We start from the raw sequence: 19,021 nt of genomic DNA, 5'->3' as shown, positions 1-19,021 counted from the left end.
CATGCCTTATATACTGTTTTTGGGCAACCCTCTCAACAACTAAGAGATCCATTGGAAGAAAATGGGGACTAGTTGAAGTAATGAGCCTCCTTAAGTAATTTTCTCATTTACTACATGTGTTGTGTACAAATTTCGAAACACCACGTACTACAATTGTATAAAGAATATCTCATAAAATTGATGTACAAGTATCGAATTGTGTAACCATGTAAGCCACGTACATGTATCTCTACATCATACCATCTAAATATGGTCATAAATATATTACATTTTAGTTAAAGATTAGTTAGATTGCATTAGTATATAAGTTCTATTTTACTCTCATTCCCTGACCATGTTTTCCAACAAATATCATGTTATGCTTGTTTCCTACTGCAGGAAGTTTGTCATTGAGATCTGAAATAAGAAAACACTCTCTAGGACGGAAATCCATCTCCTAGGCTTAATTTGTGACTTCAATTACTCCAAAGTTAGTAGAAGAACCTCATCAAAACGAACCTATTTATCTATATAATATAACTCATTTTAGCCTCACTTTTTTGACGTTAGCAATTATAATTTTAAATTACCATCCAGTCCCCAATTCACTTGTATGTTAACATTAATGGAATTGATAATGTGACACGTTAAGTGTTGATGTGGCAACATGTAATGATTCTATACTATAAATTTTTGGCAATTCAATGAAACAATATTGTTTGAAAAAAATAAAAATAAAATAAACCCGAAAAACACTCATTTTTATTCCACCAAAATTTCTATTAGTATCATATTAATCCCTAGTGATAAGCATGAAATTTTAAACCCTAAATAGGGTTTCTTTACCTCAGACCTTCTACCCAACTAAATTAAAGAATAACTTGAAGGTAATGCTATATTCTAGTAATATAGTTTGGTTTGATGATTTTTTTACTAGTGAACTTAAATAAATGTCTAGGATAAATAACATTTTGACAATAAATTCCATATGTATCATCATTGGTGGTTATGTGTAAGTCTTGATTTAGTTGTTATGGTGGATTTTCACTTAACCTTGAAAAATGATTAGCTGGTTATTGTTTAATACTAGCAAAAATATTATTAAAACTCATACCATTAATATTGTTTAATCATATTTTTGTCATTTTCAACTCAACAAAAATATAAAAAAGGAGTTCCGTATTAAACATAGAAAGTAGTTAAATAAATAAGTGATTGCATATTTACTGTTACTTGAGTACTTAGTTCGTAACTGGTCAAGAGATGAAATCACTTCATAAGTTCTAAATGATCTAAGGCTAGATGGATCAAGAAATCATACAAGATTGAAGGAATTAGACCTTTGATTTTATAAATGGAGTCAGAACTTCTAAACATACAAAAGGGATATTGAGATAAAGTGGATAAGGGTCTAATTCCATTTATGATGTAAGAATATTGATAAAGTGCTAAATATTGAAGTGATTTCCGGATATAAGATCAAAGGTCCAAGTTTCAAGTTTTAGAGAAGAATTATGAGCATGCCTCTTGCTTTGCAAGATCTCAATAATCAATATCCCCTGGAATGGCCTAACCCATTTAATTTGTTTTTTGTCCATTGAGTGTAATCCAAACCAAACCAAACCTGACCAACCATTAGTCACACCAATTTATTTAGAGAAAAAAAAATGTATTCACTGACAGTGTATGAGTTTCATATATTGTTAGTGCATTATTCATCATTCATAATTAATACTCCAAAAAATGTAATACAAATGAATGATAGATAATGCTATAAATCTTCACACTGACAATACATATATACTATACTCATTTACTCATGTAATAAGGATGAAACCCCTTAAACAGGGAACCGTATGGGGCATGGAAATCCTCATTGCATCATACATTGAATGACAACCCATAGAAGGAACCAAGAAAACCCAAGACAAGTGGAATAACCATATGATCAGCCATGAAATTCAAAACACTGATAGATTTATTTAAAACTATAACATCCATCAACATCACAGTTACAATCCACTACCTGAAGTTGGCTAGTATCATTATCAACATTACAATTATAATGGATTTCTGTTCACGTCTTTGTACAGAAGATATCTTGATGGGGTTTTACCTAGGGCAGCATACCTGAAAATACACCATGTGTATTAGGAGTTTAGAACACATTGGAAGAAACAATATGAAAAATACATATGATGTAAGAGCTTATCATTAAAAATACAGGAAATTGCATTTGGTACCCTGAGGTTTGGTCATGGGTACACATGTACAACAAGGTTTTAAATATGGGTTCACGATTGCAATTGAGGCCATGGCATTATGGCCTTAGCACTCTCCGCAACCACATCATGATTGCAATTGCATTTTGTCACAAGTCAGCAATTGTGGTAAACACAATATAATCGTAATCATGGCTGGGATCACAATATAAAACCTTGCATGCACTCATTGACCCCTTATTTCACATTCATACCCATTTCATTTCACCATACATCATGTTAGAACAACCAAGTTTTTATCCCACTTCACCTCACAGCGTGTTAGAACAACTGATGGAAATATGTAGCTTACGGGTTGCACATACTATTTTGAGGCTATAAATATTTGGAAATGATATTTATGACAGTAGAACTTATGTATTTGCCTAATGTAAGAGGATCAATTTGTCCATAGCAACACGTATACAATTGGACATGAGATGGATTATCACAATGTGGATGTCATTAATGTCATTTCCAAACATTTGCAGCCTCAAATAGCATGTGATTTACATGCTAGTGATGCTACACATTTTTGTTAGTTTTCCAACAAACCATTGGTCAGAAAGGTGTGAGTGCAACATGGAATGCAAAAAGGAGAGGTCATTGTTATATTTGAGACTATAAGAGGTGTGTTTGTCATCAAGCAAACCTCAGAGGTACTAAGTGAAATTCCCCTACATTAAAAATGAGGAAGGGTGATGCAAGTATATGTAATTTACCATTGTGGGACAAATGGTGCCATCCAAATGGCATCACCAGCTTGAACTGGGTACCTAATCACAGAAATACCAACAAAAGCTACAATCAAAAGGCAAATCATATAGATGTAAAGGCAGGTGATGAACTGATGGTTCTCAAAAGAACAGGACAAGTAAAATGTGAGCTTTCAATGATCAGAATAAACAAAATATGGCAACAATTGTTGGCACAAGGGTCAACGGGTAAGAACAAACCAAGTTCATCAAGTTGATCAGGGTTTGAATCCATCCAGGGTCAATTGGTGGTTGTTTATCTATAAGTACCTCAACACACGCTTAGCCTTGGGGCATGTGTGACCCTCTGGGATGGGCAGCCACCCTTGATCCAAAATTTTATTAAGAAAAAAGATAAACACAATATCCTAAAACAAGTCAGATTCCGGAAAGACCATGAACAGTATATTCCATAAATATGCACCAAAGAACACAACCCCAAATCAAACCCAAACATTTGGCAGAAACACATCATAGACTTATATTTAAGTTCAGAGAACAAAAAAAATGTAAATGTGCAATGCTCTCACCAGGCTGCACATTCATACCTGACCAGTTAAGTTCAATAGCTATACCACCATTAGTCACAGATTTTATATAAACCAGTCACAGCACTTCCATGCAACATATAGACTAACATTTAGGTAGTTCAGTCTATAACACTTACCAACTATCACCCAAACGATAAATGCCTTGCCCTTCCAGTAGCAGTAAACCATGCTGGTTATAATGCACCTCCTGCAAAAACCACATGAGTAATATGAAACTAAAGGGGTCAAACTTTCATAGAAGACAAACTCTCATACAATATCTCTAAGAAGTACGTTGCTGATGCAAGCATGAACTATACAGAGAGAGTATGTTTTTAATCTCTGGAATATAGATGTATCAAGGAATTAGTACCGGATAAAAAAACATTACATTAATTAGTTTTGAAAATGATAAAATTGACTGTGCCATTAAGGGTTTCCAACTTTTCATCATTAGATTATTAAATTACACCATAGTTATATGTCATTTTATCAGATTAAAAGCATAAACAGTGAAGGTAATTTACCAGCATATCCCCAATACAAACAGCATAAACAACAAAGGTTATATGACCTACATTCTTACATATGCAAGCCTACGTACATGAAATATCCATGTCATTAATTTACAGGCAGAAAAACAGGTGATTACCTTTACATTGAGAAATTCTCCAGGTTGAAAATCCATAATCTGCAGGCACAGCCACGTGGGTACATGAGTTACATTTAGCAAAAATTGAACAGAAACCATGGACATATGAAAAATAGACAAATGCAATGAATAACAGACACTACAAAAAAAATAGGAATCCAACAACATGTGATAAAATAGGAGGATATGAGTTTACATGGATATTGAAGTCATATGCCAAAGATGTTGGGAGAAGCTTACGCAGTTCAAAAATCTGATTGTGACCATAGAACAGAAAAAACTGTATGAGTACATTTATAATATTGCAGTCTTGTTTACCAAGAAGTATGTTTGTGTGCATATATATACACAAAATAAATAAATTACGCAGACTTTATTTATCAAGGATATGCCTCAAGCAACAGCGAAATTCTAATATACTCCAACTGTATATATGGTTCTCAGATTAACAATAGGTCACCTGAACCATGCATGTAAGAATTCCTCCAGGCAATGACATTAGCAGTTGTAAGAGCATGATAAATGTTCTTATCGTAAATCAGAAACTATAACAATTGAATACTTGAATTTAAAACAAAAGGGGGAAGGGAGTAATAGAGCACATTATCATTCAGAATATTGGAGCCATCAACTAACCTCGCCTGGAGTTTCAAGGAGTGGTTGCTTATCTGTAGAATTAACCACTAGCTCTGGGACATCATCTTGCAGTAGAGAATGTCTAGCAGGTTATAGACATTTTCAGTACTTATGTCAATAGACTACTCATATGACTGTGCCATATGAACCTAAGTAACAAAAATAGGATATATGATCCTTGAAAACTGCACCAACTTATGTTGTGACTACTAAAGGCATTTTAATGTCAAAGAACCTTGATAAATAAATTGGGTTCACCAATCTGTTTTAATAAAGTTGATTGAGAAATTACTCATAATGGTGAGGCCATGAGGAATAAACATAATTATTATTATTTTTAAACTTAAGTACAAAGACAAACCTTCGTTCGAATACTACAATAGTAGCAGCTGTGTCACATTCAACTGAATGTTCAAAACCTGGAGGTAAATAAGCATAGGAGTCCACCTAGAATTGAAAACATTGAATCAAAATTTGTATAGCCTTCATAAACAAATAATGAGATACAGGCCAATAACCAGAAAGAAAGACGAAAGACACTGCAACAATGATAGTGGCAGTATATTTCCACTAATCTCAATTGTATTGCATGCTGACTAGCTAAGCAGTTTGCAAATAGACTAAGATATTTTTTTTAAATGTCAGGCTAGTGAGCAATATATACTTTTATGTTTCCTTTACATAATGATGTGAACCTCTGGGGTGGTTCTCATTTCACGATTATACATCATGTTAGAACAACCAAGTTTTTATCCCACTTCACCTCACAGCGTGTTAGAACAACTGATGGAAATATGTAGCTTACGGGTTGCACATACTATTTTGAGGCTATAAATATTTGGAAATGATATTTATGACAGTAGAACTTATGTATTTGCCTAATGTAAGAGGATCAATTTGTCCATAGCAACACGTATACAATTGGACATGAGATGGATTATCACAATGTGGATGTCATTAATGTCATTTCCAAACATTTGCAGCCTCAAATAGCATGTGATTTACATGCTAGTGATGCTACACATTTTTGTTAGTTTTCCAACAAACCATTGGTCAGAAAGGTGTGAGTGCAACATGGAATGCAAAAAGGAGAGGTCATTGTTATATTTGAGACTATAAGAGGTGTGTTTGTCATCAAGCAAACCTCAGAGGTACTAAGTGAAATTCCCCTACATTAAAAATGAGGAAGGGTGATGCAAGTATATGTAATTTACCATTGTGGGACAAATGGTGCCATCCAAATGGCATCACCAGCTTGAACTGGGTACCTAATCACAGAAATACCAACAAAAGCTACAATCAAAAGGCAAATCATATAGATGTAAAGGCAGGTGATGAACTGATGGTTCTCAAAAGAACAGGACAAGTAAAATGTGAGCTTTCAATGATCAGAATAAACAAAATATGGCAACAATTGTTGGCACAAGGGTCAACGGGTAAGAACAAACCAAGTTCATCAAGTTGATCAGGGTTTGAATCCATCCAGGGTCAATTGGTGGTTGTTTATCTATAAGTACCTCAACACACGCTTAGCCTTGGGGCATGTGTGACCCTCTGGGATGGGCAGCCACCCTTGATCCAAAATTTTATTAAGAAAAAAGATAAACACAATATCCTAAAACAAGTCAGATTCCGGAAAGACCATGAACAGTATATTCCATAAATATGCACCAAAGAACACAACCCCAAATCAAACCCAAACATTTGGCAGAAACACATCATAGACTTATATTTAAGTTCAGAGAACAAAAAAAATGTAAATGTGCAATGCTCTCACCAGGCTGCACATTCATACCTGACCAGTTAAGTTCAATAGCTATACCACCATTAGTCACAGATTTTATATAAACCAGTCACAGCACTTCCATGCAACATATAGACTAACATTTAGGTAGTTCAGTCTATAACACTTACCAACTATCACCCAAACGATAAATGCCTTGCCCTTCCAGTAGCAGTAAACCATGCTGGTTATAATGCACCTCCTGCAAAAACCACATGAGTAATATGAAACTAAAGGGGTCAAACTTTCATAGAAGACAAACTCTCATACAATATCTCTAAGAAGTACGTTGCTGATGCAAGCATGAACTATACAGAGAGAGTATGTTTTTAATCTCTGGAATATAGATGTATCAAGGAATTAGTACCGGATAAAAAAACATTACATTAATTAGTTTTGAAAATGATAAAATTGACTGTGCCATTAAGGGTTTCCAACTTTTCATCATTAGATTATTAAATTACACCATAGTTATATGTCATTTTATCAGATTAAAAGCATAAACAGTGAAGGTAATTTACCAGCATATCCCCAATACAAACAGCATAAACAACAAAGGTTATATGACCTACATTCTTACATATGCAAGCCTACGTACATGAAATATCCATGTCATTAATTTACAGGCAGAAAAACAGGTGATTACCTTTACATTGAGAAATTCTCCAGGTTGAAAATCCATAATCTGCAGGCACAGCCACGTGGGTACATGAGTTACATTTAGCAAAAATTGAACAGAAACCATGGACATATGAAAAATAGACAAATGCAATGAATAACAGACACTACAAAAAAAATAGGAATCCAACAACATGTGATAAAATAGGAGGATATGAGTTTACATGGATATTGAAGTCATATGCCAAAGATGTTGGGAGAAGCTTACGCAGTTCAAAAATCTGATTGTGACCATAGAACAGAAAAAACTGTATGAGTACATTTATAATATTGCAGTCTTGTTTACCAAGAAGTATGTTTGTGTGCATATATATACACAAAATAAATAAATTACGCAGACTTTATTTATCAAGGATATGCCTCAAGCAACAGCGAAATTCTAATATACTCCAACTGTATATATGGTTCTCAGATTAACAATAGGTCACCTGAACCATGCATGTAAGAATTCCTCCAGGCAATGACATTAGCAGTTGTAAGAGCATGATAAATGTTCTTATCGTAAATCAGAAACTATAACAATTGAATACTTGAATTTAAAACAAAAGGGGGAAGGGAGTAATAGAGCACATTATCATTCAGAATATTGGAGCCATCAACTAACCTCGCCTGGAGTTTCAAGGAGTGGTTGCTTATCTGTAGAATTAACCACTAGCTCTGGGACATCATCTTGCAGTAGAGAATGTCTAGCAGGTTATAGACATTTTCAGTACTTATGTCAATAGACTACTCATATGACTGTGCCATATGAACCTAAGTAACAAAAATAGGATATATGATCCTTGAAAACTGCACCAACTTATGTTGTGACTACTAAAGGCATTTTAATGTCAAAGAACCTTGATAAATAAATTGGGTTCACCAATCTGTTTTAATAAAGTTGATTGAGAAATTACTCATAATGGTGAGGCCATGAGGAATAAACATAATTATTATTATTTTTAAACTTAAGTACAAAGACAAACCTTCGTTCGAATACTACAATAGTAGCAGCTGTGTCACATTCAACTGAATGTTCAAAACCTGGAGGTAAATAAGCATAGGAGTCCACCTAGAATTGAAAACATTGAATCAAAATTTGTATAGCCTTCATAAACAAATAATGAGATACAGGCCAATAACCAGAAAGAAAGACGAAAGACACTGCAACAATGATAGTGGCAGTATATTTCCACTAATCTCAATTGTATTGCATGCTGACTAGCTAAGCAGTTTGCAAATAGACTAAGATATTTTTTTTAAATGTCAGGCTAGTGAGCAATATATACTTTTATGTTTCCTTTACATAATGATGTGAACCTCTGGGGTGGTTCTCATTTCACGATTGTTCTTGGATGGTGTATCACCTTTGGCTGAGATTGCTTGAACCATGAAAACAAGAGGGTTCACCAAAGGAGCCAAGCTTGTATTAGAATCTCAAAACTAAAAATTGACAGGGACATCTACTTTAGAAATACTCTAAAGAAGTGATCGTGCTGACAGAATATTTTCATTTATGTAACAATCACACACTTATTACCTTCAGTATATGGCTAACATCAGGAGCATAGGTGAGTGTAACAGCACCTTGGAGCACAAAGAAGAATCTAGCAGGATAACACAAATAACAATTTCATAATCATGTCAAACATGCATTAAAACGGAATTGGGAAGGGGTAGAATTTAGCATTAAAAAGGTGAAATCTCAAGTTCACAACCTCTCTAAATCATAATGCAGGGGTGGTCCAGATCTAGCATTCTCTGCAAAGGGAGTAAATCATAAATTAGAAGCAATAACAACAACCAAGCCTTAATCCCACTAGGTGGGATCGGCTACATGGACTGAATAACACCATAATGCTTATCATTAAAGGAATCATGTCCATTGACAGAAAAAACAGTTTCAGTGGCAAATTATAAGTTGCACAGTACATAAAAACATTAAATGTTACAAACAACAACAAAATATGGCTTAGTGAAAGGAAAGTGCAAAATATACTTGAGGATATTGCGGCAATTTAAATCCAATTAGATTATCATCTCTCAGAAGATAAGCAAGTAGGATAGTGCTAAATATTAAAAATCTGGCTGGCACAAAAGAAAAGTGGCAACCAGACTAGGACTGACACATAAAAGCTGCTGTGATATAAGTTGTAACCAAACCTTTCAATTTAGCTAGGTACATTACAAAGTGAGAACCCGTTTCTGGTGAAATTAAATATGCCCCTGATGTATTGATCCTGTCAAAGCAATTCAAGTTACTCTAGAACAAGAGGTTTAAACATTATAACCAAAACAGATGAGGAAAGTATAGTACCAATCAGGTAATGGGCTATATACATGACTTTCTGGTGTTATCAAGGCATGATCTCTCTTATAAACACTGCGTGTGAATCCAGGCAAATCTGACAAACAAAACCACAAGTCAGTTTACCACAATTTCACCTTTTAATTTCTCTTGTAAATGCTATGAAACAGGTAACGACTCAACAGTAACAGAAACATTAAGATCTGACCAATGTTTTTGTATATAATGCAAATAAAATGGAGTTCACAAATCAAGTAAATATCCTAAGGGAAACAATCCTGGTGATTAAAGGTCACATTTCAGTGCTTAAATCCTTTTTAGTAAATGAGGATAATGAACTCAAAGTGACTGCAAAGTCACAACTTTATTTTTTGAATAAACTAAGTGTGAAAAGTAAGGAATGTACATGAGTATGGCAAAGCGGATGCCATCTTATGCTTGGCATGGAAAGACCTTCTTGAGCTTGGCCAAGCTCACAAGCCTGCTAGAAAACTTAAATCTTTTACATTTACATAACTTGTTCACAAGTAAAATGTATTTTGCGGAAAAACTAACACCAGAGCCACCTTTATTTATTGAAAAAACACTACAACTTTTATATGCTGTCAAGCAGAATAGATTTGTTAACTGATTAGCAAATGAATATATTCTGGTCAAATGCTATTCTTATCCCGGTTTAGGTTCATAGAAAAGATTTATTTGGTGTAGTTGAATACAAGGTTCAAATGGCTGGGATCCAAAATGGACTTTAAATTTAACTGCAATAAATGAATGACTGAATCACTTTTTTTTCTCAACACATAAAGATGAACAACGGTAGCAATGACATTTGACCACAAAACACCCAAAAACTAACCCCACTAAAGAATTTGTGACATGCACTCTAGAGTTAGATGAAGCCTTTTTGAAAAATAAACAAACTATTTTACATAGAGAAGCATAAACATGTATAGGAAGTTGTATAAAAGGGCGACCATATGCACGAAGCTTCCACATGGTGGATCCTAAGGAAGGTAGGTCCGTTGGTGCGTATGTAGTCTTACCCACAAGCGAAGAAGTTATTTCTAGGAATTCAACCTGTGACCTCCAAGTCACAAGGCAAGGAGCTTACCATTGCACCAAGGCTCACCCTCGTATGAAAATATTTGAGCCAGTCAACCACCAACCTATAAATCCAGTCCTTTGTAACTCAATGTTTGTTAGATGATTTGGACACTCATTATTATAAATTTTATATTGCTTTCATCTAGACTTTTACTCTACTCCAATTTAACAAGTAACCATATACATAAAGATTTCAAGGAAATTCAGTAATCATGGGTGAGGCTATTAGACTCACAGCTGCCTATTTATACTTTTCTTTAACCAATAATACTTTTGTAAAATAAAAACTAAAAGTATTGTCAGTTAGTGTTGAATTACATCTCAAGACCAATTGACATTAAGTAGAGTTGCCTAAAGCTATGTCAGCTGCAGACCATGTCGGACTTCCAACACCCCCTTCACAAATGGTTGGCAGAACAGACGATAAACGCCGAAAACACACAAAGATAGGCTCCCGCCCATGACGAAACGATGGAGATAGGCTCTGGCATTGATATTGTGTTAGAATAATTGGACCTAGCTCCACCCGGATGGATAGTTCATGGGAGAGGATTGCTCAAGTCATTATGAATGGTTGTTACCTCATAGATTCAACCAATTGAATGATGTTATGATGTTCTATCATATATTATGTTTATTGACAAAACATTAATCTCTAAACATTTCTTAATCCTCCAGCCTATGGTTTTTATTAGCCTCCATCTTACTCTATAAATCGAACAAACCTTCATTTGTTCTATTCTACTATATTTTCTATAATAGAAGCTACACCAACTTTATATCATTATAAGAATAATAATTCCATTAATTTTTAAATTAACACACAATAATATATTTGGAAAAGTAATAATAATAAAGTGACCTTGAAGATGGAAAGGAGAAAGAGTGGGGTTGTCGACTTTCCAATACATAGGCTTAGATTTAGATTCCAAACTAACAACAGAAGGAGCAGAACAAAATCCTTCTTTTTTTTCTTCTTCAGAAGATGCATAGTTAAATAACCCTGGAAATGGAAACAAGACGGAAGTAAAATAGTTTCATAAACTCACTCCTCAGTATCAAATAAGAATGAAGAACGAAATAGTGAGAAGAAAGAGAGTACCGAGAATGAGAAGGAAGAAAAAGATAGAGCGCATTTTGAGTGGAAGATGAGAAAGTAAGGAGAAACAACAAAAATAACATGTTATAAAGTGGTACAATTATTGGATTATAAGGAATCTGCCATTTTCTAACATTGTAATATTGATGTAAGAAAATGCACAATCAATCAATGTATCATTTATCTTTTATTTGGATTACTTTTCTGACAAAATCAAACATAATTGAATATATGATGAAGTGATAGTGTAAAAACACCTACGGTCAATATATATATTATTTTCTCTTTTTTTAATGGAGAAAGATATATAATGATTTTTTGATAGACTCTTATTATACAATCCAATATACTAATGAATAATAATATTAATTATGTATACATTTTTACATAATATTATATAGATATTATTATATTCTTTTTAATGATGAAAGAGAATACAAGGTTGATCATATTTGAGGATTTACAGGTTGATTTTATAGGAAAAATATATTATTACTAGTTATGATAATTTCTAGTTTTAGATTTTGGAAATTTTAAAATCAAAATTAGTTTTCAATTTTAAATTTTGTGGTTTTTACTTTTTAGTTCACAGAAGTTATTGCACTTGTAATTTTTGTGTACCACTATTGTAGTTATACACTATTTGTTATCGTCGTTGATTAACAACCTCTGTCATCATTGACATATGCCAATAGTTTAACTAGTATCACTTTTTGTCATTGTTGTTGCCACATGATGACACACTACGTTGTTGCTTGATGGCACCCTTTAGTGCCGCCATTTTGTTGGGACATGATGTGGTTATCATCATCGGACTAATATAATTAGTCATTGTGGTTGCCATTGTCGAGTTAATGGTGGAGATCGTTGTGGTTAGTGACAAGTTGAATAAATTGAAGTTATGAGATGAACACATATATAAATTTATAGTATTAAAATATAACATTTTTTCATGAGGAAACAAACTAATTACTAATGAGTTAAACAATACTAAACTCTCATCACATGGAAATCACATAACAATTTTTATGATAACTAGCAAGTTACCCGTGCATTTGCACGGGACGATATTTTTTGCCGCATGATTAATAATACATATTATATGTGCATTTATGATTAAGAATATTTATGTTGGTCGTGCATTCTCATGGTTAAAACCATATATGTTGCTAGTGCATTCATATTGCTAAAAATTATTAATTATATATAAAATCATACCGTCAGACCATACGGTTTAACTGTTTAAATCGGATAAACTTAATATAGGTCATCTACTCATTTAACATCTTGCTCGACTTTCTCAACATTGTTTTTTACACATACATAACATGATATAGTTAGTAGTATTCTATTAATCAAAAAAATCATCAATAAATTTATAATTTCATTATTATTTGATTCTAAAATAATATTAGTATAAAAATAAATATTGTTTAACTCTAAAATAACTACAAACAATATGTTATGATTAATATTATTATTATTATTATTTTAATATTGTTATAGTAACATTATATTTTAATATTGCATAAGTAATCATATTCCTTTTATTTTTTAAATAAATCACACATCATGATGGTTTGAGAGATTGACACATGTCATGAGGGAGTTCTTGAGAGATTGACACATGTCATTGAGAGATTGACACATGTCATTGAGAGATTGACACATGTCATTGAGAGATTGACACATGTCATTGAGAGATTGACACATGTCATTGAGAGATTGACACATGTCATTGAGAGATTGACACATGTCATGAGAAACTTTTACTTTTGATGAGAGGTTGACACATGTCATGAGGGCTTGAGAGATTGACACATGTCATGATAGAGTTTTTTTTTATTATATAGGTAATAGATATGAATAAGATATTGTTGTTACTGTAGTTCACAACAATTCTGACTGACACGAAATAATCGTTACTGACTGAGTCACGAAGTCGCTCTCTTTAAGACTTTTGTGGTACTGCTAAAATTGTGCAAGCAGACTATCAATCACGTCATCCCTAGGATAAAACAATTCAATTATCTGTTATACGATTTCTCACCGCACTGTAAGAATCGCTCTCGAATACATCCATAATATGGCTACCAGTGTCAATTCTCAAATTCTCACAATATGGCTAAATGTGCCCATACTTTTTCCACAATACTGACTATCAGTGTCAGTTCTCAAAATTCTCACTTTGGTTGTCTATGTCAATTCTCAAGTGTCACGGACAGAAAGAGGGAAAAAGTTATCGAAATGCGCCGGCGGAATATAAGGAGGGAAAAGAGAAGTTAAGAGGTAAACGCCTTCAACTTGGTGTAAATTATAATGAGGGGATGCCTCTATTTATAGTCTAAGGTCTCCAACGTCTCTTTCACTAACCAACGGCTCTATTACCAACGACTCTATTATAATGGCCGAGATCTCCTCCAACGGCTCTCTAACGACTCTTTCCTTGTTTTATGTGTGTGTTGACTTAGTCAACACACAGTCCAAGCTCAAAAGGCCCCAAAAAATTAAATAAATAAATAAGTATTTTATTAAAAAGAACATTGGGCCACAACTTAAGGCTTATAAAGTCTTTCAACTTCCTTCCTCCAAGCAAAGTGGGACTAGTGAGTTTTTTATTTCACCTCAAAACATCATTCTTTCAACAAATTCCAACAATCACCCACTTGAAATTATTAAACGATTTCCAGGATTTTCTGTGGTCTCAATAAGATTGTGCATACACAAAGGTGTCATGTGACTTGAACCTTTGCATAGTGAATAAGATCCAGATTTTACTAGAGTGACTCATAGTCTTGAACTATATCTCCAACATCATGTACGTCTATCAAGGATACTCATGTAGCATAGATACTCCACTCCAATTAGAGTATAAATATCATTAAGAGTTTAATTCATTCTTACATATGTTGCAGGAATCATGTTTATCATAATTTTATAGCATGTTCATTCTTATATCATTTCACGACTTGTTATTATCCATTGAACCTATTTCTTGGGATCTGTAGTAAGTTAGGTCGGGTTACCATCATTTGTGATCCTCGTTCTAAGAGCAATAGTCACATGTTATGAGAAATATTATAGACTTTCTCTCTAGTTAGTCTTTTCATCAAAGGATCTGCTAAGTTATTCTTAGTGCATACATAATCCACTCTAACAGCTCCTGTAGAGAGTAACTCTCTAATAGTGATGTGCTTATGACAAATTTGTCGTTTCTTACCATTATAAAAGTAGTTCTCAATTTTTGCAATAGTCGCGGTACTATCACAATGGATCAACACAACTGGAATCAGTTTTTCTCATAGACGAATCTCTACAAGCAAGCTTCTCAACCAACTTGATTCTTCACTAGCTATTGCTAGTACTATCATCTCAGCTTCCATAGTGGATTGAGCCAAAATAGTCTGTTTCTTTGACTTTCAATAAACAACTTCATCAGCTATGCTAAATATATAGTCGTTGGTTGCTTTGGAATCATCTGAAAGAGTGTTCCAATCAACATCGCAATCAGCATCACTGAATCCTTCTAGGATAGCTGGAAACCTTCGATAGGTTTATTGTTTTCTTAAGGTATCTCATTACCCTTTCTATAACATGTCAATGCTCCATACTAGGTCTACTAGTAAACCTGCATAATAATCTCATAACATAGGCAATGTCGAGTCTAGTGCAATCAGTGACATAAAGGTTGTCAATGATGCTAGCATATTCAACTTGCCATACACCTTCACGAGTGTTCTTAAAAAGTTTTACACATGGATCATATGGTGTGCTAGCATGTTTACAGTCAAAGTATTTATATTTCTTTAAGATCTTTTCCACATGGTGAGATTGATCCAAAGAAATTCCTTTTTTTTAACCTAGTAATTTTTATAACAAGGATTATATTTGCCTCTTCAAGGTCTTTCATATCAAAGTTGTTACACGACAATGATTTCACATTATTCACAACATGAATGTTGGAACCAAATATGAGTAGGTCGTCTACATAGAGACATATGATAGTGCAAATGTCATTTTCTGATTTATAATAAATGCATTTGTCACTTTCATTCACCTTAAACTCATTATAGATCATTAAGTCATTAAACTTTTCATGTCACTGCTTAGGTGCTTGCTTAAGACCATACAACGACTTATATAACTTGTAAACCTTATTTTCTTGCTCATGTATTACAAAACCTTCAGGTTGTTTCATATAGATTTCTTCTTCCAAATCACCATCTAAGAAAGCAGTCTTAACATCCATTTGATATACTAATAAATTATGTATCACAGCGAGCGAAATTAGTACTCTAATGAATGTTATTCTAGTAACAAGTGAAAATGTGTCGAAAAAATCTACATTCTTCCTTTGCCTGAAACCCTTAGCTATAAGGTGATCCTTGTATTTATCCACTATGCCATCAGGTTTCAGTTTATTTTTGAATATCCACTTACAACCAATAGATTTGCAACCAGGAGGCAAGTCAGCTAAATGTCAGGTCTTGTTAGATTCTAGAGAATCCATTTCATCATTTATTGCATTTTCCCACAAATCAGCGTCCAAAAAAGTCAAAGCTTATTGGAGAGTTGATGGATCTTCTTCCAATGTATAGACCATATAATCAGGTACATACTCTCTAGCAGTCTTGTTCTCTTACTTCTTCTAGGTTCTATTTCTAATCCATCGTTATTATCATTATTGTTAATCACATGTATGTTACTAGTTGTTGTGCCCTCAATTTAAAAGGGAATTTCATTTCATTGAAGTCTGTATAATTCGACTCAATGATCACTTTCGTGTTAAGGTCATAAAACCTATACGCCTTGATGTTTACAACATGCCCAATGAATACACATTCATAGGCTGGTACTTACGACTTTAACTCTCTTGGGGTCTAGTATCCGGACATAGGTCAGACTACCCCAAATTATCAAATAAGGCAAGTTTGGTTGTTTATTCTTAATAATTTCATATGGAAATTTTTTGCTTTTAGCCTTGGGGACTCTATTTAGCACATAACATACGGTTAATAAAATTTCACCCCGCCAAGAGAGTGTTGCACCAGATCTTAACATAATAACTACAACTAATTCAGTTAAAGTTCTATTCTTTCTTTCAGCTTTACCATTCATTTCAGGTGAATATGGGGCAGTAGTTTCATGAATAATGTCATTTAATTTATAAAAATTATTAAACATGTTAAAACCATATTCAATGCCTCTATCGCTTCTGAGTTTCTTTATTTTTTTGTTGAGTTGATTTTCGATTTCAGTTACATATAACTTAAACATGTTATGTATTTCAATTTTATTGTTCATAAGATATATCTAAGTGTGTTAAATCTAAAGACTCAGATTCTCGCATTATTGATTTATGAGAGTTTTTTGAAATTTTTGTTTGACTGCATGATTCATAAATTTCACAATCATTTTTAGATAACTTTGGAATTAAACCTAAGCTACTCAAATTTGAAAGTGCACGTTTATTGATATGACAAAGTTTAGAATGCAAATATTAAAATCACACAACATATAAACAAAATCTAAAATATTATTAATAGAAACATCAACATTTAATTTAAACGTGTCATTAGTGGTGTACCATTTCACAACAAATACCTCATTTCTAGTAAGAGTATACAAGTTTGCTCTTATGGTCTGGGTAAAACCAGCCTTATTAAGAAGAAAACCATAAACTAGATTCTTCCTTATCTCTAGAGTGTGCACTACATCTTTGTGAGTTAGAATCTTCCAAGATGTAAACTTCAGCTCCACATCACCAGTTTCAGCAACAATAATGGTGTGGGAGTAACCCAAAAGCACCTTCTTGTCATCAACATCTATGTACGTTTTGAACATAGCACAGTCATAGCAGACATGGCGGGATGTGCCAGTATCTACCCACTACCCATCAGTTACTCAAACCATAGTGACTTCAGATAATACAGCCACAAATGGCTCATCAACCATGTTGGCCTGTGGAGGATGATCCATTGATTTATTTCTACACATGTGTGCCATATGACCTAGTTTCCCACACTTGAAGCAGGTGAACAAGTTTCAATAGTCATTCTTAGTAGATGGCTTAACATATTGGACCATTTGAGGGTTCTAATTCTTGTTGCGACTGATGTTCTTAGCTTTATTCCCATCGTGGTTCTTGTTCTTAAAATAGAGCCAGAAGGCTTCAGAACCGCATATGAGAATTTCTTCTTAGTGCTATTGTTGGAGACAATCAACATATCTTCTCTCTAATCTAGCTTACGAGCCTCTTCTTCAATACGAAGACGAGTGATCAGAGATTCCAAAGATATTTATTTGGTCTTATGCCTTAGAAGGTTTTTGAAGTCCTTCCAGTTATGAGGTAGTTTGTCAATTATGATAGCCACTTGGAATTACTCATCTAGGAGCATACCCTCAAAATTGTAACACCACGAATTTTACTACCTTGAAAATATATGTTTTTATTAATTATATTTTCGAAAATCAATTTCTGGGAATTTTCGGTAAATAATTAGACGAAACTGTAGTTGAGTTTTAGTCTTGTAATTCTATTTCCAACTTCGTGGTAAATTTTCATGATTTTCGGAGACAGTCAGTTTTGGACCGTTGTCGGGGCCGAATCTCACCCGGTACGACTCAAAAAGTGGTTTTTGAGTTCCGTAACTTGGAATCGAATTCCGATCGCGCCGTTGGCTTCGTAATCACATTTCAAGTCAAGATAGACCCTGAGTTGGTCCATAACTATTTTCTAAAATATTTTCACTCGGAAGGCCGAAATTCGAAGTTCCAACCGTAAAGTAAAATCGGGCGATCATTTTTGGCTACTCGAGCATGATTTTAATTGCACGCGTTTCGCCGAAGTCGTCGTGTCGCATGAGTCACTTCACAAAATCTACCTACTAAATCTCGTAGATTTCACTCATTAATACATTGATTTACTACCCCAAAATCCCAAAATCACTCAACAAATCCTCTCACTCCACCACCATTAGACACATCACCTATGATAGTCTAAATCTACTTACCTTGCATTAAATTTTATGATTTGATAAGGGTGAGGCTCTCCTATAAATACCCCACTCCATTCTCTCATTTTTACACTAAATTTCCTATACAAACTAATGTAGTCTTTTATGTTTCTTCTTCATCTTCTTCTCATACTTCATAGAAAGTTATGAGTTTTTATTATGTTGTTCATAAAGTAGAGTTTATATTTGTTCTTTAAATATTTTATGAAGGCATAACTAAAGGGGGTGATAAAATCATGTG

At 33.8% G+C, this 19,021-nt stretch overlaps 1 protein-coding gene across 1 annotated transcript; it reads right to left on the bottom strand.

The window, feature by feature from the left end:
- Positions 1,910 to 11,852, bottom strand: LOC109331682 ((S)-ureidoglycine aminohydrolase). Its single transcript, XM_019566334.1, has 13 exons — positions 11,768 to 11,852; positions 11,528 to 11,668; positions 9,571 to 9,658; positions 9,417 to 9,493; positions 8,972 to 9,014; positions 8,794 to 8,860; positions 8,240 to 8,325; positions 7,879 to 7,960; positions 7,439 to 7,495; positions 7,243 to 7,281; positions 6,728 to 6,798; positions 6,028 to 6,081; positions 1,910 to 2,109 (listed from the first exon to the last, which is right to left on the bottom strand). The coding sequence occupies exons 1-13, from the start codon at positions 11,799 to 11,801 to the stop codon at positions 2,040 to 2,042; spliced, it is 909 nt and encodes a 302-aa protein (XP_019421879.1). The 5' UTR covers positions 11,802 to 11,852; the 3' UTR covers positions 1,910 to 2,039.

This window comes from Lupinus angustifolius, chromosome LG17 (assembly GCF_001865875.1).
Source record: "Lupinus angustifolius cultivar Tanjil chromosome LG17, LupAngTanjil_v1.0, whole genome shotgun sequence".
Lineage (NCBI taxonomy): Eukaryota > Viridiplantae > Streptophyta > Magnoliopsida > Fabales > Fabaceae > Lupinus > Lupinus angustifolius.
The sequence above is the reverse complement of the archived record's forward strand: the minus strand, read 5'-3'. Positions and strand labels throughout refer to the sequence as shown.